This window comes from Rosa rugosa, chromosome 4 (assembly GCF_958449725.1).
Source record: "Rosa rugosa chromosome 4, drRosRugo1.1, whole genome shotgun sequence".
In the NCBI taxonomy this organism is placed as follows: Eukaryota; Viridiplantae; Streptophyta; class Magnoliopsida; order Rosales; family Rosaceae; genus Rosa; species Rosa rugosa.
In genome coordinates, this window is record NC_084823.1 from 34,880,486 (window position 1) to 34,904,452 (window position 23,967).

At 38.8% G+C, this 23,967-nt stretch overlaps 2 protein-coding genes and 1 long non-coding RNA gene across 3 annotated transcripts in view; 2 read left to right on the top strand and 1 right to left on the bottom strand.

The window, feature by feature from the left end:
• LOC133741807 (uncharacterized) overlaps positions 1 to 23,967 on the top strand; it is a 97,102-nt gene that overhangs the window by 1,367 nt on the left and 71,768 nt on the right. The gene's annotated exons all lie outside the window — the stretch shown is intronic.
• LOC133743841 (uncharacterized) lies at positions 833 to 2,869 on the bottom strand. The gene is made up of 2 exons (XM_062171895.1): positions 2,558 to 2,869; positions 833 to 1,555 (listed from the first exon to the last, which is right to left on the bottom strand). The coding sequence occupies exons 1-2, from the start codon at positions 2,686 to 2,688 to the stop codon at positions 1,084 to 1,086; spliced, it is 603 nt and encodes a 200-aa protein (XP_062027879.1). The 5' UTR covers positions 2,689 to 2,869; the 3' UTR covers positions 833 to 1,083.
• Positions 5,072 to 6,107, top strand: LOC133743935 (uncharacterized). The gene is made up of 3 exons (XM_062172016.1): positions 5,072 to 5,426; positions 5,526 to 5,576; positions 5,669 to 6,107. Exons 1-3 carry the CDS (start codon positions 5,141 to 5,143, stop codon positions 5,818 to 5,820), a joined length of 489 nt encoding a protein of 162 aa, XP_062028000.1. The 5' UTR covers positions 5,072 to 5,140; the 3' UTR covers positions 5,821 to 6,107.

The following is a 23,967-nucleotide window of genomic DNA, read 5'->3' on the forward strand; positions in this document are numbered from 1 at the left end:
CCACCAAGAATAAATTAGAATTTAACTCCAATCAGCGTCGACGGAATTCAAACCCGAGTGTAGAGGTTCCACACTTAGAGGCTCTTACCAACTCGACCACATGTGTTGGTTTCTTCTTCATACAATTATTACAACTGCAATAACATGAGGATTAGACACAAATTTAACCTAAAGTTAATCATGTAATTCCCTAACATTATCTTCCAAGGGTCGACTGAACAGAATCCAGACAAGCATAAGGCGGTTTTGGGGGGGGGGAGGTTGTGCCGTTGTGCGTCTCCTAGTCTTTGACACAAGAAAAGGAATTTTTCAAGATCTAATAAATCAAATAATTCAAAATGCTTCTTCAAATTAACGAGTTTTTGATTCCCGCCCTGCTTAATGAATACCATTTGCTATCAATGGGGAATCCTTTCTCATCTTGTATGGTATTTGAAACGTCTTCCTAGTTATATCGCGAATCTCTTAGATAAGCCTTTTAAAGAATTAGAAGGCCTAGTATATTGTGATGTGTGATTTGATCATATAATTTGATATAGAATTTGAATTTCTATAAGAAATTGTAGAAATTACAAATTAATTATTTCTTTAATATATAGCCAAGCATAGAAAACTGTAGAGAATAAAAAACTACAATTATCGCATCAGTAACTGCAAAACGCACCAATGTCTCATACTTGGACAACCATAGAGGAATTTTGTAAAACACTACATCTCACTTCGACTTTTAGGTACTTCAGCTCAGAAGAACATGTGATATTCGTGCACAAGCTCCAACCGTGAAATGAAGTAATGAACCAACGGTTGCGATAAGTGACTAGAAACTACAGAGTAACAATCAGACTTCGATCCTCCCATTTATTTAATTTACAAAATCATCTGATGTCACAGGCAACAACAACTTCCCAAAAAGAAACAAATGCAACAAAAAAAAAAAAAAAAAAAAATATCTTGAAGCGGATTTTGAAAAGCTTCAGAGGAACTGTATTACATCCAAACACATCCTCAAAACCTATCTGCTCCTGTAATTCAATCCCAAGATTGTTTGGCTCTAGAACACAAATGGAATACAATCTTTTGCTATCAATTTTGCTGCATCCACTGCATTATATCCTTACGTATAATTCCCCCAAAGCCACCTCGGGTGTAATCCGACCTCAATGCTTCAGGTCTGTTAGTGAATAAGTTCCTATACTGGGTCATAGTCCCAGAAGTCTGTCTTGCTCTCATCATCATGGAAATCGAAGGGAGGGTTTTGGGCAGCGCATTTGTCATAGATGAAAACATATGCCTATCAGATTCCTGCTTTCTGATCTGGGTGCTACCTGGAGTTTTCAGGTGGGATGAGTTTACCTGCTTTGTCATGCTCATGCCCGAGCTAGCACCATTTTTAAAGTGTTTGAGTTGCTCAGACGAACCTCGAATATTAGCTGAAGGTTTCATCCGATCAAGCCAACGCAGGATCCAGTTCCCAAGGTTCCGACCCAAGTCTATGTCTCTTTGCTGTATGTTCTTGTGAACACTCACCGCGGCGTCAAAAACGGCACGCGTTCGCCTTTTAAGAACAAAAACGAAAATAACATCATTATGGCAGTCAAACAAGTAATGAAATGATCAATAGTTCAGCACCATATGATTGGATGTTGCCAAGTAACAAGCATCAATAAAGAAACTTCAGTGAACATGGTCCTGAAATCCAATGGATGAAAAAAAACACTTTCAATCATTAGAGATTTTATAGATTTTTAGAAATTTAAGTGAACTTCCTTTCTTCTTTTCAAGGTACATGAAATCATTGAAAACCAAATTGACAAAAGATCAATCCCAAAGAAAGAAATCATAACAAGTCTAACCGAAGCCCAAAAAAAAAAAAAAAAACATTCAACATATTTCGATCATAATATTTTGATGCATTTCTTTAGGGGGAGGGGGCATAATCTCTGTTATCAAACCGAAGGACCAAGTGTAGTTTTGCCATTAGTATCACATGTCAAACATCTTCTGAGAAGCAATGAACTTTCCAAAAGTATTCGACTAACATTGTCCAGAACAATCAAATGCTTCTGCTGGTCCAGGAATGCCATGTTACTACATGAGCACTTAAAGAATCGAATGAGCGTAATATGAAGACTTTAAGCAACAAATGGAAGTCTTTTGTTCAATTCAAATTACATGGATATAGCAGTTTATTCCATCACTCGGTTCATATACAAGCTAAATGTGCAACTCACTGCATATCACAGCTAATTTCATCTCGACAACACAAGGTTGCCCAAATCATAGATAATGAGATCCAACAAACCTTCAGCAAATTATATACTCAAAATCAAACACCTCCTAAGCTAAATTAAAAATTAAAAATTAAAAATTAAAAATTAAAAATTAAAAATTAAAAATTTTAAAAAAAATAAAGCAACATGTAATAAGAGTTGCATCCAAAGTGATCCAACTCTCTCTTCAAATCCCACCAATTTTGAACGGAAACACTTATAGAGGAAATTAACAGTAATCGATTTCAATTGGGAATGTAATCCCTTTTCAATTAAGAATGAAATACCTGTGAGCAAATTGACGGATCTTGGGGTGCTTCGGGCTGATGATGCGGCGCTGCATCCTCAGGGCGAGTCTATAGGTTCGTCTAAGACCCAGGAAATAGGCGGTTCCCAATGTGATCTCCCATAGCACCATTCTTCTTCTTCTTCTCGATTTCTCGGGTGTGTTTCTTTTTGTGAGGAAAGGGAAAAAGGAATGAGAGTGGATTTTGATGGTTTGGGTTTTCGTTTGTCGCAAGTTAAGAGGGAAGAGCCGCCAGAAATTTCGATCTTCCTCTGGGGTTCGCGTCACCGCTCGGGTCACACTACACCGTAGGCGTCATCCAGGACGTCGGATATTACACTCGAGGTCTCATCTCAGCCGTCCGTTCGTCGTCTTAAGTGGGCTCTGAGTGTCCTCCAAGTCTTCTTTGGATTTGTTCCTTCATTCAAAAGCCCAATTTCAGCTTCACCCTTGGGTTCCTTTTTTTTTTTTTTTTTTGGTTCATTTCGTTTTCTTGTGGGACCAAGCAATTATAGGATAGATTAATTAGTAATTACAACAAGAATTAGCTCAATCGGTGAGAGATGATTGAGAATAATATCAGAATGAGACTTAAGCTAGACGTTCTTAGACCCTATTGCATATTGAAAAATAACTAAATTTGTTTATGGATAACAAAGAAAATGAACTTATCAATTGTGAGGGCATGAAAAACGATGAGCATTAAACTGATTGAGTAGAACAGAAGCTGGTCCCTCAGCATGGTCTATTGGGCTTGGAGTTTGTGCACGTGATTAATCGAGATTAGCTTCTAAATAAGAGCAAATGACCTGTTGTAGTCAATATACTCAACTCGCCCTCGGTGTAAGAAAGGAGAATCTCATAATCTTAATTGAATAACAAGTACCCAACCTTAGACTTGCTTATGCAAAAACTCGTTACCCCTGCGACAACCTTTTTTGTAGGCTAATCGACCGATATTGTTTCATACACGACTAGAAAGGGCTACGTGTCTACTTTCTAACCCGTCTTTAACACTAAAGAATGTTCATAAAATTTTAACTGTATAAATTCGTTATAAAGTTATGCGCAATTATATTAGACATCAAGTTGCGGACTACTGACTTTAGTCTATTGTTTGAGTTGTGAAGTGACTTGATCATTGGAGAACATTTTTCAGGTACCCTATCAGACCTAGACGATGTCTTCATTGTCTTGTAAGTATCCGATGTCAACAAATACAAGAGAGGGAGATCTCATTTCTCACAACTTGGTGGTATTAGGTCATCTTTCCCACTTATTAAGAAAGAGATAATCTGCATCTATATATTAGTGCTTTTGCCGAGAGAAATCTAACAATTTCTCATTTAACTTATTGATGCATGTTCTCTCCAAAGTTTGAGATCAATCATTTTTACCAACAAAAAAAAAAGAATCAAGAAAAAATGAGTTCAAAAATCTTCAAAACGTGGCATATGGTCATCAATTGATGAAACTGAACCATCTCCATCATTTTCTACATACATCTAGTTTCCAACCCAATAAATAGCTTCTCAATCAAAATCTCGAGTGGAAAAAAAAAATCAATGAATTATTAGATGAGGTTGAATCTTGATCACTTGATGAAAATCGCCATCGTTGCAACTACCTTTTTTGTAGACTAATCGACCGACACTGAGTATCTAGAAGAAGTCTTATACATGGCTAGAAAGGGCTACATGGCTACATGTTTATTTTCTAACTCGTCTTTAACACTAATAGTGTGTTTGGATGAGGGAAAAAATGATGGAATTTAATTGAAAGTGAGGATTTCATAATTCTTAAAAGCCAATTCCCTCGTTTGGCATTATCAGATTGGAAATTTTAAATTTCTCTGTGGAAAAAAACGAAGGAATTCATTATTTAAATTTCTCACTTCAATTTCCACCAAAATAGGTGTCATTTACGAATTCTTTTGCAGTATTCAATTTTTATTTTCAAAACAAGACTTTTTTCTATTTTATCTTTTTATTTGTTTTAAATTTTCTTAATTTATTAGACATTTCAAATCCTAAATAGATGCATCCAAACAACAGAAATTGCAATTAATGGAATTTTAGATTGATGGAGTTAAAGATTCCATCATTTATAAATTCCTACGGATTTTATAATTTTCTCATCCAAACGCACCGAAGAATGTTCATAAAGTTTTAACTGTATAAAAGTATAAATTAGGTAAAAAGTTATGCGCAATTATATTAAACATGAGAGATATGAATATTATCTTCATGTTTAATACGTATTTTCTAACACAAGTAGTAAAGATCTTTTTCTTTTTTGAATGATTTTTTCTTGTTTTGGACTGAAATCACATGGTAGGTATTAAATATTCATAATTTTTTTTTTTTTTTTTTTTTTGCAACTATGCTACCAAGTAGCAACGGATAAGAAAAGCATTGACCGAAAAAAAAAGGAGCCAACGGATAAATAGTTGTAGAAACAAGAAAACAAAAACAAAAAGAAAAATGAGAAATCCCCTATATATAAACGATAAAAATCTACACCCACAGGCCAGGTCACACAGCTCACACCTGTCTCTACTTCTCCTCCTCCTCTCTCTCTCACCATGCAAAGGCAGTCCCTGGGCTCACCGGTCTCCAAGCTCCACCAGGCCCACGGCGGCGACGACACTCTGATCCACGACGACAAGCGCTCCAAGGACATTTTAGCCTTTTCCGTCTCCTCCTCCTCCTCCTCTTCTCCAGACTTCGACGACAACAAAGCAACAAAGCCTCACCGACTGTCCTCACCGCCTCCCACCACTCCCGACAAAGTCATCCACCTCATCCCTATCCTCACCGTTCTCTGCTTCCTCATCCTCTTCCTCTTCTCCCACACACCCTCCCAGTCAGGTACTACTACTCCCTCTCTCCCTCACTCTTCTCATCTCAATCAACGGCTGTTGCTCTTTTCAGCTTAAATCCTCACCGTCCGGATTTTTTTGCTCTCAGATTTGGCTCAGTTCAATGGATTCACTAGACTATCCGCGCCCAAGCGCGTAGGTACGTACAATGCCGGTTTTCATTGTCCCCTTCTCAATCTTAATCCGAAACAGTTTCGATTAATTTTTGTTTGTTTTTTTTTTTTGTTACAGACTCTGTTAACGAAGAAATCGGCGACATCCGGCGATTCATCGACATCCGGAAAAGCGATGTGTTGGCGGTCCGGAGCCTGAGGGACTTAGGATCCGAAACCCGGAAACTCACCCCGAGATCTCGCTCCCACAGAAAAATCGCCGATTTCTAAGCCGCATTCCCTGGTTCCCTTCTCTAATCTCTACCATCGTCATCTTCCTCCATTTCCATACTGGTTCTCCAGCCACGCCGAACTCGCACGTGCGACGCTCGTCAGCTTTTTTTCTCGCACGTGCATATTCAATTCCATGACAGCCTATATTTGGCTCTAGTTTCTTATTATTATTTTTTTCCTGTAAGCAATATTACTAAAGTGGGAAATATTTGGGACCAGAGAAACAGCGTGTAATTAATTTTTACGCTATTAACTTTTTTTTAACGATGTTCGAGTATGCAGTACGCTAGTAGGCGTAAATTAGTGTAAAGAGGTTAAACGTGCGCCTAGTGGGTAACAGCTGGAGGTTCGTACTCGACCGTTACTGCGCCTCGGGTTCTGGTCGGAATTTGCCAGCTGGAAAAACTTGTGGTGCCCACGGGTGAGAGTACCATATGCGCTCCTTTAGTAATGGCTAGGAGTTTATGTCACCGACGGGTGCATAGATTTTTCGTGATGCCGACCCGGTCTGTGACGTTTTATATGGAAGATTGGGAAAAAAATATTAATTTTGGGTGCACTGAATTCTATGCTTTGGATTTTGTAATCAAAGTTGGCACTTGGCAGCAATTTATATTATTGTTGTCTTTTTCAAACAATTGGAATAAATTAATGAGTTTTTTTTTTTTTTTTCAGACAATTAAATAATTAAGAAGATGATTAATGAATGTGTAGGGTTTATGAGGACTGAGTAACGTGTGGTGGTCTGAAGTTTGGTATCAGGGAGAAAGCATACCGCAACAAGTGTCGGTCGGTAGGGTAGAACGGCAGAAGTCGATTGATCGAGTCTAGAAGTGGTACTGAAGTACAACTGAAAAAAAAGCAATGAGTCGACAAAAAATAATGGTAAAGGGCAGACATTTAGAGGGAGCCATTAAACTTTACGATAAAAAGTGATAGGTGCAGTAATTGCTACCTTACTAACTAATTTGTTCATTTTACATTCTTTTCTCATTTTACAAATTTTTTTTTAGTTTTATGTTTACTTTGTTTACCTATTTGCAAAACCCAAAGTACTGTTTTCCAATGTTGGGTTTAACTCAAAATCTTTTTCTATTTGACTTCCACAGTGTCTCACAATTGTTTTTGGCTTCCGGCCTCCTCGTCTTTCTCAGTCAATCTCATGAAGTCTTAGTCAATCAGTCTCACCGGATTTAACGATGAATGAAAAGATTAATAATGAAGTTTTTAAGTACCTATTCTGTAGGTAATAAGAAAAATTAATTGTAATTTTTAATCTAATATTGTTATTTATTGTAATTTCATATTAAGATATTTTAGTATTTTAATAAATCAGAAACTTGTAGAATGAACAAAGTAGTTAGTAGGGTGACAATAGCCACACCCAAAGTGATATTAGTCTATTAGATAAGTGACAGAGAGTTAAGATCCTATATTAGATAAGTGACCTAGACTAAGGGAACACGCTACATGCGCTCCATCCAAAATTAAATATCCCCTACTTTTCTCTTGCTCATCTGACGACACTTTGCGTTGGCGTGAACCTTGAGCCTCGTCAGCGAGATGCATCCTTTCGGCATGGGTATTAGCCTAAGTTTAAAGTATTTTTATTAGCTTAGTTTTATTTTCAATAATTCCCTAATTTTTTAGGGAGTTATGCACTTTTGTGCACCTTATGTGTTCTTAGTTCTAGACTTGCTCGTTTTAATAAGCGTCGGAAATTCAATGAGTGAACATATTTCTATGTACAACAGCTTCTTGTCTGTCTATACATGACAGTGGAAAGGTATGTAATAACCATTCTCGCTTGAGATGAATGAATTGAGATAATCTTTATTAAAATAATAATAATAATAATAATAATAATAAGTTTTTTTTTAAACTAATAAACAACTCATATATAACTAGTGTATTGTAAGTTAAACTCCATGAGCTCTCACTTACAAATAATAGACTTATGCCACTAGACCAAAATTTATAAGTTAATGGCTCACAGCTAATGAGCATTTTATTTTATTAATATTATTGGGTGATTCTAGTCGGACGTTCCTTTTTACTATATGGACCCTCAACTTCATTATTTTCTCCTCAAACTGCCAAATTTGCCCCTTTATTATTATGATGTTGTTGTTGTTGTTATTTTCTTTCTTTTCTATCTCTTGCCTCTCCTTCTGTCTTACATCTTCTCTCTCTCATCTCTATAAAAAATGGTGGACAACGAGTTTATGCACAAGAATAGCTCACTTAACATGCTAATGCATCTTCCATCAGAGAAGAGCCTTTCAACGAAGTCAGTAGCGTCAATGGCGATCACCATCATCTACGCAAAATCGATAGAACACAGCCTTTGATCTAATATAAACATGCTGGCCAAATGAACTACTGAAGAGTGATAGAATTTATAATTTTGGATATGTGATAACAATGGTCAAATGAATTATATAGGATATGTAAAAATCATAATGCATGATTGTTGGTGCTATGTGTGATGTGATGTGATGTTGATGTTGAATTTTCCTTTTCCTTTTCTGAGATGCAAATGTTGAATATCAATCGATAGAAGATTCATTTAGTTTATGGGTGGTAAATACTAACGATGTGTGTATATATATATATAAAGTAAGAAAAGAGAGAGAGATGAAGAAAGAATAGAGGGATGTAGTTTTGATTGTGTGGTGAAGACGGAAGAACAACAGAATAATAATGAAAAAAAAAAAAGATGAAAAGAAGAAAAAATTGAAAAATGATCAGATGGATGTGGAGGGTGATGACAGGTAATTTTTCAAGTCAGATTCATTTTTTTTTATCTGTTGGAATAGAGTTTATTTATTCATTAAGTTGGATTTTTTTTGCTTTGCTGGTTTTTTAGAGGGCCATAATAGTAATTAAATTTTTACAAAAATCCATGAAAGTCTATATAGTGAATATAGATATCTGAATAGAGTCACCCATATTATTGAAGCTAACTTTTTTTTTTTGAAAAAAAAAAGCGTAACTTACTTAACTAGTTAATCGTTAGAGAAAACTAGAATTGATAATAAAAGGTGACACGTTTTCTAGAAAACGTCTAGAATTAGAATAATGTGAGAGTTACTTGTGCGAATTAGTATAACTTTTCAAACATATAAATGAATAATTATTGTCTTTGTACAAGCATCAAATTTCTTTTTTTGGGACGTGTAGCATCAAAATTATTGGGGCATTGCATACGTGTAATGTTATATCTTTTTTTTTTTTTGAAAGGCGTATAATGTTATATCTTATGCATATACGGTAAAGTGTCACCTTCTATTATATTAGTTACGTGGAAAGCCAAATGATTTCGTGGTCTATTCTTTTTAATTATTGTTGGAACCTATGTGATGATCTCGAGCTTATTGATTAATTGGTGGGTTCCATAGAGAAGGGATTAGGATTGCTCCTTAATTTTCCTTTGAACTTTTTAACCTTTTCCTTCACATATTAGTTTAGTGGTTAGCAAGAAGTATAGTCATTAGTTAAAAAAAGAGAGTACTATTTAGTGCTTAATGATTAAGACTACAAAAGTTCACAGAGAAGATGTATGCATGATCTAAAACAAAGTCTCAAGAAACCCTTCTTATGTTGACCAATTAGGATCATCAGGTTGCCTTAAAACTTTTGTATCTAGCTCTTTTCTTTTCCTTGTCTTAATTTTTTCTTATTAAAGAAAAAAAAAAGGTTTAATTTCTATGGAAGCATAGTCTCAACATTCAATTTAGGGTTTGCATTCGAGCGCCGTGATCCTGATAGACCTGCATTGAGCAACCAAATGGTCTATAACATCGATTCCTTGTTCTCTTTCTTTTCAGTATTTACGATTCCTCATGATTTTGCTGTTTAGGATGGTTGAGCAACATTTAACTCTTTGAGCTTTAGCTATGTTTTTTTTGGTTTTCTTCAATGGTCGAATCATGATTAGGCTTGGCTCATAGAAGGTGGAGGTGGCGTTTTCCATTATGGTTGCGGCATCGAGTTCCAGCTCCTTGGGCGGACATGGTGGCTTTGATCGATGGAGGTCCAGGAGGTGGGGGAGGTTGAACTCTTCTGTCTGCGATATCAAATGGTGGAAGAGTTCAGATATTTCTCCATGTTCTGGTGTTAGTGTGTGGGTTGCGACTATGTTTGAAAATTAGGAGTTGATTGTTTTGGTGGCATTAGAAGTGGAGGTCGAGTTCTTGCCAAGGACACAACATAAAGAATCATTACCTTGGTAATTCTATGCATTAAACTTTTACAGCATACAAATGTCTAGAACGATTATAAAAAAAGCCGCTGTACCAATTTAGCAAAAGCCCCATCCAATTGAAGATTATTGAGAGAATAATTTGCTCCATGAAATTCAACCACTACAACAACGGTTCCTCCCCCCTATCTAACATTATTTTTCAAGTGTTTCCTTTTCATAGAATGCTATATGATACTCCTAATTGATTAGCTACCCCAATTGGTGGTTGGTACCATTCATTATCACGAGTGGAGCTTAAAGAATAAAGACAATGGCTCGTGATTGTTAAAGCCTTATACAGACTGTTTCTCTTTGTTTGGTGGAGGCTGTAGCATAAATGAGCAAGCATTAGCAATTGACCTCTCAACTGATAACACCTGAACGCTTCTATTCAACAAAAATGCTAGCTCACTAGACATTTTACAACTCTAGTTACATATCATATACTCTAACAATCCCAATACAGGCGGTGCAAGTACTATAAACCGTAAATAAATAAAAAATTAAACTCAAAGCTCTATCCGTCGCGTTACAAAAAAAAAAAAATAATAATAATAATTCAGATTTAACAATAATTGATGACGATAATTTGAGTACAAAGTCATGATATCCTAGACTGATACCGATATTCCTAAGGCAAGGATCAATGCTAGCAGTACTAGGGTCAAGGGTTAACCACAATCATCGAAACCTCCATCGTGTTACCATGTCTAAGGTTGCTTAATAGACGAATTCGCTAGTCCTGCAACTTTCAAATCCTATTCTACTAATCTCGCCGAGCTCGGATATCCACTACAAGGGTATTCCGGCCTTGAAGCATCCGAAATGCCACCATACCAAATGAACCTCCCCTTTAAAGCTGACCATAACCGCCCAAGTCGAGGCTACATCAAAGCCATGAAGCCACTGAACAATAAACCCAAACGAACAATCCACCCATCTACAACAACTACCATCACCAAGACACCAACAAATTCGACCAAAAAACTTGTCAATATCCACCAAGTTGCACCAGCATGGAATAGATCGGTGAATCCGATTGCAAAGAAAAATAATCAAAAAAATCGAAGCTGTAAACCGAGACATGCCCCAAACAATCGAGAACACAGCCCCGACAAGAATGAACGCCAGGAGAAGAGAGAGAAAAACCCCCTATGGTAGCTTAACGGCTAAAGAATCCAACGAATGAACAAGGTATGTCGTTCTAAACACTAGGAGCGTCATCAACAAAGGGTTTGCAAAATCAAACCCTAGCATAGCAAGATAGAGAGAGCCGCACGAGTAAAACATTTTTGTGCAGAGATCTTTGAAGAGTTGATGACTTAGAAATTAATATTCACATCATAAATCCACATTGATACATGGAAATAAGGGAGAATGACAAATGAGAATCAGCTTCATGTTCAACATTTTCTTTCTGTTTTAATTTTTTATTTATAGTTTTGCTAGGACAAAGTGTGTTCTTTATTTGACCACAAAAAGAAATGTGTTCTTAAGTACTGTCTTATGTGACAATTTTGTAATCTAGCACTACATACATGATTTGATCATCTTTCTAAAAATAAAAACTCCACGTTTGATGATCCTTTCCCAAAAGTCCAAAACTTACAATTCGTGAATTGAAGGCTTCGGATTTTGCTATGTCGTGAACTGGTTAATTGATGTATACACAAGTAGGGGTGGGGCACTTGAATGTGTCCACCAATACAGAAGAAAAAACAAGGTGGCACACTGGCACCACTACTCTACGTACCGCATTTAAAGACCATGTCAACACTAGAAGAATTCTATAAAAGGAAAACTTGAGAAAATGAAAGTCTATAAGTTTAAGTTCAACCGTAAACTAGATGAAACATACCTCACTACAAAGAACACAAAAATAAACAGGTCTGAAATGATCGAGACCTACGATTGATTAGGGTATCCACCTTCTTTCTTGTTCTGTGCAGAGAGGAAAAACAATTCCAACCTTGAACCTAGTTCAACTAGCAATAATAGCTTTATAGCTTAATTAACTAATTAACAATGCAAAGGCCTTTACTAGTCACAGTGTTGTCGTCTGAAGAAACCCTAGATGATAATACGCTCATCTAATTCGTATTTCAATAAATAATTTTGATCTACATTAATTGGCTATTGATTTAGTACATAAAATTCTTTTCACAATATTGAATGAAACCTGAACCCAAGTTCCCGCTATACAAATAAGAGACAGACTATAGTACTTTGATGTTTATCATATACTAATTCTACATATATTTGAACAAAAATTACAATTTATGTGAATTAAAATTACAACATTGAGAATAAAGTTACCATATTCATTTACACAATTTACATATAATTAAACAAAATTACAATATTGACAACGAATTTGTTCAAAAACTTGTAACAAGATCGTATGTGGTGTAATTATCATTAATAGAACTAAGATTACACAAAATAGAATTCAACGTTACCATTGTCATATATATTTATAAATGTGTGTATGACATACGAATATGTATTATAGAATTTTCCTACAAATAATAAACTTTTGATTTATTTTTGCTAAAAGAGAATTTTAAGTTCAAGCTCAACTTGCTATAAGTTTTCTAATCAAGTCTTTTAAATTCAAAACCCTGAACAACTAAGCGTCCAAAATTGACCTCATAGGGATGAATAACTACTTTCAAATCTAGATCCAGGCTACTATAGAATGCATGTAGAAGTTGATTCGAATTTTAAAGTTCTCATAAGTAAGATGGCCTTTTTAACAGTCATCTGCAGTTTTATTGTCTAGGATACATGCATGTTTTTGCTGTTCTTGGCAACTCACAATCTTCAGCTAAAATTTGAATTTATACCTACTTGTTTCACGAATTATAAATTAAGGAACAGAAAAATGTTTTCGTTACCGTGTTAACCATTAACCATGTTGCGAAGTGGAGCATGGAGAAAATAGTCTTTGCTTCCTAGATCCATCATAAGTTCATAACCATTAGCGACCAATGCGTCACATGCTGATTTTGGATCCACCATAAGAACATAGGAGACAAGCTATGATATTGTGATGTTTATCATACACTGATTTTACATTTACTTGAATAAAAATTACAATTTATATGAATCAAAATTACAACATTGAGAACAAAGTTACCATATTCATTTACACTATTTACAAATAATTAAAATAAAATTACAACATTGACAACAAATTTGTTCAAAAACTTGTAACAATATTGTAGGTGGTATAATTACCATTAATCGAACTAAGATTACACAAAATATGACTCAGGTTATCACTTTGACAACAAATTTATTGTTATATTTATAAATGTGTGTATGATATACGGGTATGTATTATAGAATTTTTCAGAACATATTTATATATCGTAGTTCTCAAGCAACTGCTCATCATTTAGTGCTGAAGATCTTATGCATGTATCAGACTCTACTGCAAATTTCATAATTGAGATGTATAGGCATTTGTGCAAAATTGAATTGGACTTGAATGCAAATTTAAAGACTTGATATATGCATGGGGGCTGCTCAGCTATGTCAGGGTTTTCAACACTCGGGAGTGAATTTGGGAATAAAACTGTACTATTATATATGGGCAGATTTTTCAACACGTACCCTTCAGAGAGAATTTAGCAAAGACTTGATATGAATAAGGTCAATCACCTTTAGGTATCTGTTAAGCATCTGATTTTGAAGCCTTTAGTCACATGGCCGGCCAAGATCACCATATTCCAAGTTAAAGATTAAAGGAGATCAATTTTGTCTAGGCTTTAGCAGTTGAGAAGATGGAAGGGAATAGAGACCTAGGCGAATCAGTTCGGCGCTGATGGGTTGGCCGAAACCAATACTGAAACTACATTAGTTGGTATTGTATTATGGGGACCAAAACCGAAACAGTTCGACGAAATTGTTCTACTTTTTTTTTTTTTTTTTTAAGTAATAGGTCAGCCATTTCATTAGATTCAGCAAGCAGTACAAAAACGAAACACCCCTATGGGGTCGACAGAAAGCAATCGTTCCTTAGAACCTCATGAACCCTATTCTAGAAGAATAAAATCCCAGAAATCCCGAGTACACCCACCTTTTAGGAAGTCCACGCACTATTATTCTAACAAAAACCAAGAAACCTCGAAGCAGGCATAAAAGGGAAACAACTAAGGCACTGATTTTTGCGACCCGAACAAAATTTAAATAGTACTATGGGCCCTAGAGCCCCATTCCAGCCAAAAAGGGTCCACAGCCCAACCTGTCCGACCGTCACATGCCAGCCCACAGCCACCTCCACCCCTTTGAAACCCAAACTCGGGTAGCCCAAGGCAAGGAGCCCAACAAACAATTGCAGCCCAGAGCAGGAAGACCCAATCTCCAGCCCGACTTGGAGAAACCCTAGCAACACCAGCAACCTCACAAACGCCAGAGTAGCCGCCACTGCCGCCAGAATCTCTTCCGTCGTCGATCCCGAGTCCAGTCACCACTTCGCCACCCTCTACGTCCTAGAGGACACCGCCATCACCACACAAGGTCAGCCCCATGCACCCCAGATTCGCCAAAACCCGTTCCAAATCTCCTGGAACGATCCCTAGCGGTAGAAGCAGGGTAATACCCAACCCCGTCGGACCCGACACTTCCGCCTTCGGTGGCCGTGAAACACCCTCGTCACCCCAAGATGAATCCAACCACTTGAAACCGCCATGGATAATCGACAACATATCCAGCCTACCTGGATCCGACCCTTCCCAGCAATCATCATCTCCAACTCTTTCCGTCCCACCGAACCCTGGATTCTCATGCACCAACGAACCCACCACACTTGAACGTTCGCCGTCGCTTAGGAGCAGCAGAGCATTGAAAAGCTTGGGAACCACAAGTGCCCCCAAGAGAATGAGGAGGCCGAAGCCTGATGAACTCCCCATAGAATTTTTCGTCGACGGCCGTCCACGATAACCCTAGCAGAGCGAAAGTGCTAGGTCGAGAAAGAGAAGAATAGTAATCTTATTAACACGAAATTGTTCTACTTTGCAGCAGTTAGTTTTTTTTTTTTTTTTGTGTTTGCTGCTGCAGCAACATGCAACAAAAACGAAGAAGAAAAGAAATGAAAAATGTAAAACAATAACAAACGCAATCCTTTCCTTTGTTGTAAACCGTGCCTTCTCAGCTATTTTATTCTTTTAGTAGAAATCATAATTTTATTGATAACTGTAGCATTATAAAGGAATTTATCATGGAGTGACATTGAGAAAATAAGTTCTCCACACATAATACTACACTTACATACACTGATACACCTGACCACTCAAAGAAACATAGAAAAATTATTCGAGTACAAAGGAACTAAAAAAAATGACATCAATATAATCTCCATACTCAGAACTAGCTGTGGGGTTATCAATACTACATTGCTTGAAGTTGGTGAGTCATGGATGAGTCCACGGATGAATCTAGTTCATTGGAGCCATAATCGAATTGGTGATTTTGGTGGTGCATCCTCAACCGCAAGCAAGTCTCACCAGTGGAGGATCATGGCTGCGATATCGCAGTGGAATTGATCAATTTGTTGTATACAGTTTTAGGTTTGGATCTGATCTTGAACCTAGATCTTGACCTAGCCTCATGGATTCATTGTTGGAGGTGACAACATTGCCGATGGTGGTAGTGATGCTGGTGGCGGTTCTATGAGTGATGACCACTTCGGGTTGATGTCCATGGCGGTTAGGGTTTCTTCTTGTATCCTAAGGTTTGATTTTGCTGACGAACTTAGGGTGGGGAACAAAATTTTATCTTAGTTATTACTCTTTTCGCCATATGAGTTACTCTTGCTCCTAAGGAGATAACCCGTATTAATTGAGGAGTCTTAGTAACCACACAGTTAAATTTGAGTATGGGGTGTGACATATATGCTCGTTTATCAATTTTCCTGTGCTTTAGTGCTTAATGCGTACTAATTGTAATTTTACGTGCACAGGAAAGAAGAAGGATGCAACCTTAATTTTAATAATGTGGTAAACGCACACCGACTGCATCCTTCTCCTTTCCTGTGCACGTCCGTCTGATTGCAGGCTCCAAAACATCAAGTTCGGAACCTCAGATCAAAATCCTTTCTTCATCAGAGTTGTTCGCCTCTGTCTCTTCCATCTGAGCTCCGAATTTCAGCCTTATCGGAGTTATTTTGAGACCGGTACAACAATCAAAGTGAAAGTTGTTCAGAAGAGAATCTGCTCCGAATTTCAACACGTAAGTTTTGTAATTAAGGTTGCTGCTTTCTTGTATTTTAAATTCCTTTTATTTTTTGCACAATTTTGGAATATATGAACAGGATTTTGAGTATTTAATAAAGCGGAATTATAGGGATTCACGCTTAACGAACTAAGAGTGTTCGTATGAACTAAGAGTGTTCATAATGCTCAGACTAAGAGCGTCCGCAAACATCAAATTGTGACCATATTAAACATAATTGTTCGGTCTAATCCAAATATTCTTGGAAATCGATTTATTGGTAGCATTAAGGCTCGGAAATCTTATATTAGTTGTCGTGGAAGTTTTTACTTCGAAACTAATCTATTCTCCTTTGTCTTTGAATGTCGAATGCAAACGTGCAAAAACTCGACTTCACTAAACCAGATTCAAATGACATTTGTTATCACCGATAGGTGAATGACGTCAAGAATCACCTCACTACTAATGAGATTCTGTGGAGAAGAGCTCACAGACTAAAGATTAATTGAGAAAAATCCTCTCAACGACCTTCCCCGTCTCAGCGTTAATGATTGCTAAGCAATAGGCTTGTGTGCAATGCTAGATGGATTACGAGGTTTCATCAACTTATGTCAATTACTGAGAAAGCTAACAACATACTCGTGAAAAACTATAATTCAAAGGCTAGTTGGAACTAAGAGCGTTCACGAGGCGAATTATAATAGCGCACCTAAAGAAGGGCACAAGGAGCAGAACCCTAAAAAGTTAGGGGCCAACGAAATGGACGTGTAGGTTCATACAACCGCCCTACAAAGGAAGGAAAACCGCGAGATTGATAAGTGGACACGTGGCAACATTGGCCAACGTGGGAGAGACAAAACAGGCGCCGCCGGTAGTGGTGGTGTTGCCACCAACGTCCATGGAGGATGTCCAAATGCACAAGGTGCATCTCAATTAATGGGTGAGGTAATGCTATAGATGTGGATCTTTAAAGCATTGGTTTAAGCACTAGAATGCGAGTGGAAAAACAAAGCTGCACAATACAAGTGTATAAAGATATGAGAGAGCATGAGGCTCATCTCGCAGCTGAAGGAGATGATGGAAATGACAATGACGTCAATCTCATCATTACAGACTTCAAATCTGGCGAGGAAAACAACTATGTTGATGCCGCAGATTTTGATTAAATAGTCTTTTATTTTTCCAAGAATTATGTAATGGCAATTATGCCTTAATTAATAAATGACAATTTTGTATTAACTCTTTCTCAAGTGGCGCATCCAATGAAGTATGATGTCTAGGAAAGTAATTGAGATTAGTGGTACTTAAGAGAGCCTCGCTCCACCGACATCTCTCTCTACTTCCCTGGTCATATTTGATTGGAGTTACCAAACGGATTGAGTGACTACAATCTGTCTAAGTTTGACTTTTTAGATTAGACTTTGGTTAAGAAACTTTGATGTAATCATTGGCTATTAATAAAGTGTATATTCTTTTACTTAATGTCTTGGACATACCTTAATTCGAACTTTATTTGAAAGATATAAGAGCCAATGGTTTTCATGTGGAAACACATTGTGAGAATGGGCAAGAGTTCCTTTGCATCACCTCTAATGACTACGGGCATAAATGAGTATTAGAAACTTATGTGTCGCTCTAGTGGGTTGTATGCAACCACTATTCGAGTCATTGAATCCAGCCATGTCATGAGAAATGATTTATGGGATTCTGACACATATAGGCTTTGACATGACCGTTTGGGACACCCAGGTCGTGATATGATGATCTGTCTATTAAAGACTTCACACGTACATCCATTCTTCAAAACGAAGAGAAGTAAGAACCAAAAATCGGTTCGAGGAGAAGCACATACGCCTCACGGCGCCAAGACTATGCATGACCGGCCACTTAGGGCAGGTGTTGTCTACCCCCTACGGCAACAACATGGCTTTGACGCCATGGACTCATCTTTGACTCCTTTTTCTACTTCTAAAGTCAATTGTGACTTCGTGGCTCAACCAAATTCTTATTTGGTTGCTTCTAAAGCCCATCTTTCATTTTGCAAAACCTGCTCTTTAGCAAAATTAGGATCGAGACCATCCTATGCAAAGGACACTAAGGAAATAATTCCATTCTTACAAAGAATCTAAGGGAATTCTGTGGATTGGATCAACCAACTTGCGGACCGTATAGATGTTTTATGGTGTTGGTTGATACGCAAACACGCTGGTCACGTGTTGTGCCATTATCCACTCGTAATGCTGCTTATACTACACTCCTAGCACATAACATATGGCTACGGGCTCACTACCCAGATAATCCCCTTCAGTCAATTTGACTTGATAATGCTAGAGAGTTTACATCGAAAATTTTCGATGACTATTGCATATCATTGGGTATTGATATCAAGTATCATATTCCCATGTACACACCCAATTGGTCTCGCGGAAAAGCCACCATTAAAAGACTACGATGGTAGTCCGGACTTTGGTAATGCGCACCAATATTTCCGCTTGGGTTATGCAATATCGCATGCAGCTATGCTAATTCGTCTACGACTCATAGCAGCCACTCAACTTTTATTTGCGTTACAGTTAGTGACTGGGTTCGAGTCTAATATCTCGTACTTATGCATATTTGAGTGTGCGGTTTATGTGCCAATTGCGTCGCGACAACCCATCAACATGAGTCATTGCAACGAATGCATATATATATATATTTGTGTTGGACATGAGTCTCCAACTATAAGTCCGCTATGTAGAACCCTTGACAGGCGATCTCTTTTTTTCGCTGGATTTGTGGATTATCACTTTGATGAGACAGTCTTCCCGTCGTTAGGGGGAGATTAGAACGTCAACGTTCAACAGAAACGACAGGAATTGTCGTGGTCTGTCCCCACTATGTCTCATCTTGATCCCCTAAAAGTGATGAGATCACATATACCTGCTGCAAACATGCCTGCAAGGATTGATGTCCCCACAAGAGGACATGGTGCCACCCAGAGAAGATGGGTACGGCACCACCACCATGGATGGTGGTATGGTGATGCCACAAGGTGGCATAATGGCGTCATAGGCCATGGGTTCGGCTAGAGAGCGTGGGAGACCCATAGGTTCGATGGATTCTCGCCGTAAGAAGAGAGCGAGTTTGGCACAACTTGATCCATTGATCATTGATACTCAAAATCCGTCTCATGAGAATATTTTGGATTGTGGTTATGTCCAAGAGACATCGTTGGGGGACGCCTCAATGTTAGAACCAATTCCTGAGAATATAGAGATCTCTACAAACTACACTAGTGTACATGAGGACTTGGAATTGTTGAGACCAATGACATTGAACCTTACTCCGTTGAAGAATGCCAACGTAGAGAAAATTGGCCTAAATGGAAAGATGTGATCCAGGTTGAATTGGATTCACTAACGAAGATGAATGATTTTGGGCCTGAGATGCCAACACCTCCTAACATAAAACCTGTTGACATTAATAGGTCTTCGTTAGATAGCGTGATGAGAAAAAAGAGATGATAATCTCGACTTATGGCTCAAGGCTTCTCACAAAACGCCTTGGAATCTACTACGAGAAGACATATTCTCTCGTAATGGATGTCATTGCACTCCACTACCTTGTCAGTTTGATAGTTTCCAAATAACTGAACATGCAGCTTATGAATGTCGTCACTACGTATCTTTATGGGGATCTAGATACGGAATATAATGAAGGTTCTTGTGAACTTCATTTACCCAAGTCAAGTGGCTCTAGACCACGGAGCGCGTTTGCAACGAGGTTGAAACGCTCACTAAAGTGACTACTTGATTGGGAAGGGATATGATGAACTATGCCCACGCGTTTCCATGATAAGTTCCAGATTTGCAATTGTCGCGGTTTATGTTGATAAACATAATTGGAAACCTTAAGAGTTAAGGGAAACCGCTGAACACCTGAAATCCGAGTTTGAGATGAAGGACCTTGGGAGAACACAGTTTTGTCTAGATTTAGAACTTGTATACCATGTCAATAAATGCTTGGCATTTTGATAAAGTCAAAAATGCACTCCCATGGTCGTCTGTAGTCTTGGCCCTAAAAGGGATCCGTTTCGTCCAAGGGATGATGACGAAGACGTGTTAATAGTAGAAGTGCTTACTTATGTACAATAGGTGCATTATTGTACTTAGCACAATACAATACCGGACACCTCAATTGTTATGAACTTGTTGGCTAGATATAGCCCCGCGCCAATGCAACGCCATTGGACTGGTATAAAGGCATTCTTTCATTACTTAAAATGTACGCTAGATATGGGCTTGTTCTATCCCTACAAAGAGAAAAGAAATGATGGGAATTTGGGATCGGACCCCATAAGGAAAAAAGCCAATTTCCGTAATGTAGCCGTCGACGCCACTATCCATGGTGGTCGGTGTCCTACTCCTCCTCCCCTCTATCAAAATGACAATGATGTCTTGATGGGTTTTGCTGATGCAGGGTATCTCTCTGACCCTCACAAAGGTCGCTCCCAAACGGGTTATGTCTTTACCATGGGAAGCACTGCGATATTTTGAAGGTCTACAAAACAAACCCTTGTTGCTACTTCCTCAAATCATGCAGAGATTACTGCTTTACATGAAGCCGTGCGAGAATGCATATGGCTAAGGTCTGTGATTAGACATATTCGAGGAACTTGTGGTTTGAAGTCTACCACAGATGAACCTACTTGCATTTATGAAGATAATGCAGCTTGTATTGAGCAAATGAAATTAGGTTTCATCAAGGACAACAACACCAAACATATATCGCCTAAGTTCTTTTACAATCAGCAACAACATTGATCACTTCTAAAGATTGAAGTGAATCAAATCCGATCTGAGGATAATGTAGCAGACTTATTTACTAAGTCGTTACCAAAATCCACCTCCGAGAAACATGTGAAGAGCCTCGGATTGAGAAAGTTATTCGAACTCCCATGATTGTAGCAATCAGGGGGAGATGTCGACATCAGGAGGAGGCATGATGTCTACATGTTTGATCTCGAAGAGTGAAGGACGTGTTGTGCTCTTTTTGTCCTTCGACCAGGGTTATTTTTGTCCCACTGGGTTTTTGTTACCTGGCAAGGTTTTTAACGAGGCAACAATCAAAGCGTCATCACCAAGTTTGAGCGGCACAAGGGGGAGTGTTGAAGGATGTCGACTACTCCACATTCACGCGCGTTGTGCTCTTTTTCTCCTTCGACCAAGGTTGTTTTTTCCCACAGGGTTTTTATTACTTGGCAAGGTTTTTGACGAGGCAACTTAGAAGCGAATAGCAGAGGCAACACTATTGACATGGAATATCCAAGGGGGAGTGTTGTAAATGATAATGACTATTCATGCAATAGGTATTGCTTAATGTATGCGATTGACAGACTCGTAATGTGTGCGATTGACAGACTCGTAATGTATGCGATTTATTAGTATAGCTATTATGTATTGCCTTTTGTATACATGATGTAACCCTATATAAACCACATGGTGAGATGAATACAAGATATATATAACTTTTCCAATTCACTACAACACGATTCTCCTAAATTTTTTTTTACTAGATCAAACCTCTAATGAGTTTTCTCATTCATCCTATCCAAAAGAGTCTTTTTCAAGGCAACGTTATCAACTCTAGATGAAATTATCTTCCTTGAAGGGATGATTCCCCCTTGTAAGGCTTTAAGGGATGATTTTTTTTCCGTAGAAGAAATTTGAGCCTTCAATTTGGAGCTTACAACATCCTTAAGTTTGGTGAGATTGAGTGGAACCTTCTCTTCTTCCTTTCAGAGGCAGTAGTCGAAGCTGACATTGAAAAACACGGATAACCAGTCCATCTAAGATACCATCCAAACCAGGAAGACGATGAGGATGCGAGGGTATCGAGAGCACCTACCTTCCCCTTTTTCTTGGGAGAGGAGAGTGCATCCAAACCCGCTCACTTACCTAAAGCAGATTGCTAGGAATTGAGAGAGTTGGGAGGTCCAGGGGATCGGAGGCAATTGGAGCACTAAGGATCAGGGCCTGCATAAATGGCAGTAGCACAACAACTATGGCCGCAACATAGGATCAAACTATCTATAGTTGAGCACCCGTCACATCAACTTGAAGAAGAGCATTGGGTCCCACAGGGACTCCCATAATTGAAGCATGAGCAAAACCCCAAGTCGAAGGACTCCATGGTGGTGGAGAAGCCATTGGAAGCGAAACCAAAGTTGACGGCCACATTGAGGTAGATGCTGATGGTAACACTGGCATCACTTATTGTTTCGGTCCCTGACAGTCCTGAATTCCATGCCGAAGGCATCCAGACACGCCAAATACTCAAATAGGTCTTTTCGCATTCAAATATTCAAAATCCAACTCATATGAGAACAAGTTGGAGAAGCAATACTTGGTCCCAAAGTATGAATGGCTTGCTCACGTCCAAGACTTCCGTCAATTGCGCTCTAAGCATCGCCAATCAACATGAAAGTACCTCCCTAGTGCATAACCAATCCTAGCCACCCAAGTCCAATAAGTGTAAGTCAGTGGAACCCTATGGATCTGGATCTAAACCGAGAGAGAAGTGAGCGGCACCACTATGACATCACCTATACTATCATAGTGTCACGAGCCGCACTTAAGAGTAGTGCTATCGTGACACTTTATGAAGGAGATGCCAAGAAGGGCGAGTCTTGGAGACCCAATGGCGAGATTGGAGCTAAATAGAGGGCCAGTGGCATTGCCATAATTAAGTGGAGCTCGGGTTCGAGGTACTTTGGCATAGAATTTGGGAAAACTCAAAACAGAAGAAATGTCAAGGACCTCGAGACGAGTCCAACGCACTTAACGGCATGTCATTTGGATTTTCTATGAATTAATTATGTGTTTGATGTTTCCTCCCACCTTGGTCATTTAAGCCCGATATGCTCTATAGGGGGAGACCTGGTGTCTAGCTCTCCACCACCCCTAATGATGGCCTTCATGGGGCACTAAGTGAGCTTCTCCTGAGCACCTGTTGGGGCCTAGGGGCTGGGCATATGTCGTCAGAAAGGGGCGACATATGTCTCGTGGACAGTATCGGCTGAAAAGTTGATATTGCGGGTAGGCGTCGAGGGCGAGGTTCGTATGTAGACGGTCCTTATGCCATTGGCGTTAGACAAACATGTGGGTTTACAGAAGATATGTCGGGACCCCGAGGTGCTCATTGGCCACGGAGCAAGCGACGTGGGCATATGTTAGGGTTCGACCTTGCGCAAAGGAAAGTGATGCCAACAAGCACGGGAGGGGCGACCTCGTGCTAGACTAAAGCAAACTCGAGAGGGATAGTGATGGTGAGTTGCTCACTCAAGCGACGTGCCAACATGCAAGATGGTACGCTCGCTTGGGGATTGGCCTACGGGCGAGGACATGCCTTAGAGCCATGACAGTCATCAAGAAGAGAACATGGTTAGCCTCATTAGAAGGGAAAGACCAAATGGCCAGGATGGCTTGTCAGGAAGACACTCAAAGCTTGAGTATGCGAGCAGGTGTTGCCCATAGGCCGAGTGAGTTGTGTAAGTGGTGCCCACGAGGCGAATGAGTTGTGCAAGCTACTAAGGAATGACCCAACAAGGGAATATGAAGGCCAACTGGGTCTCGGCGCACTATCATGCTACTTGCTATCGATGTGTAGGATGCACGCGGGTCAGCAATGGGTTGACACAA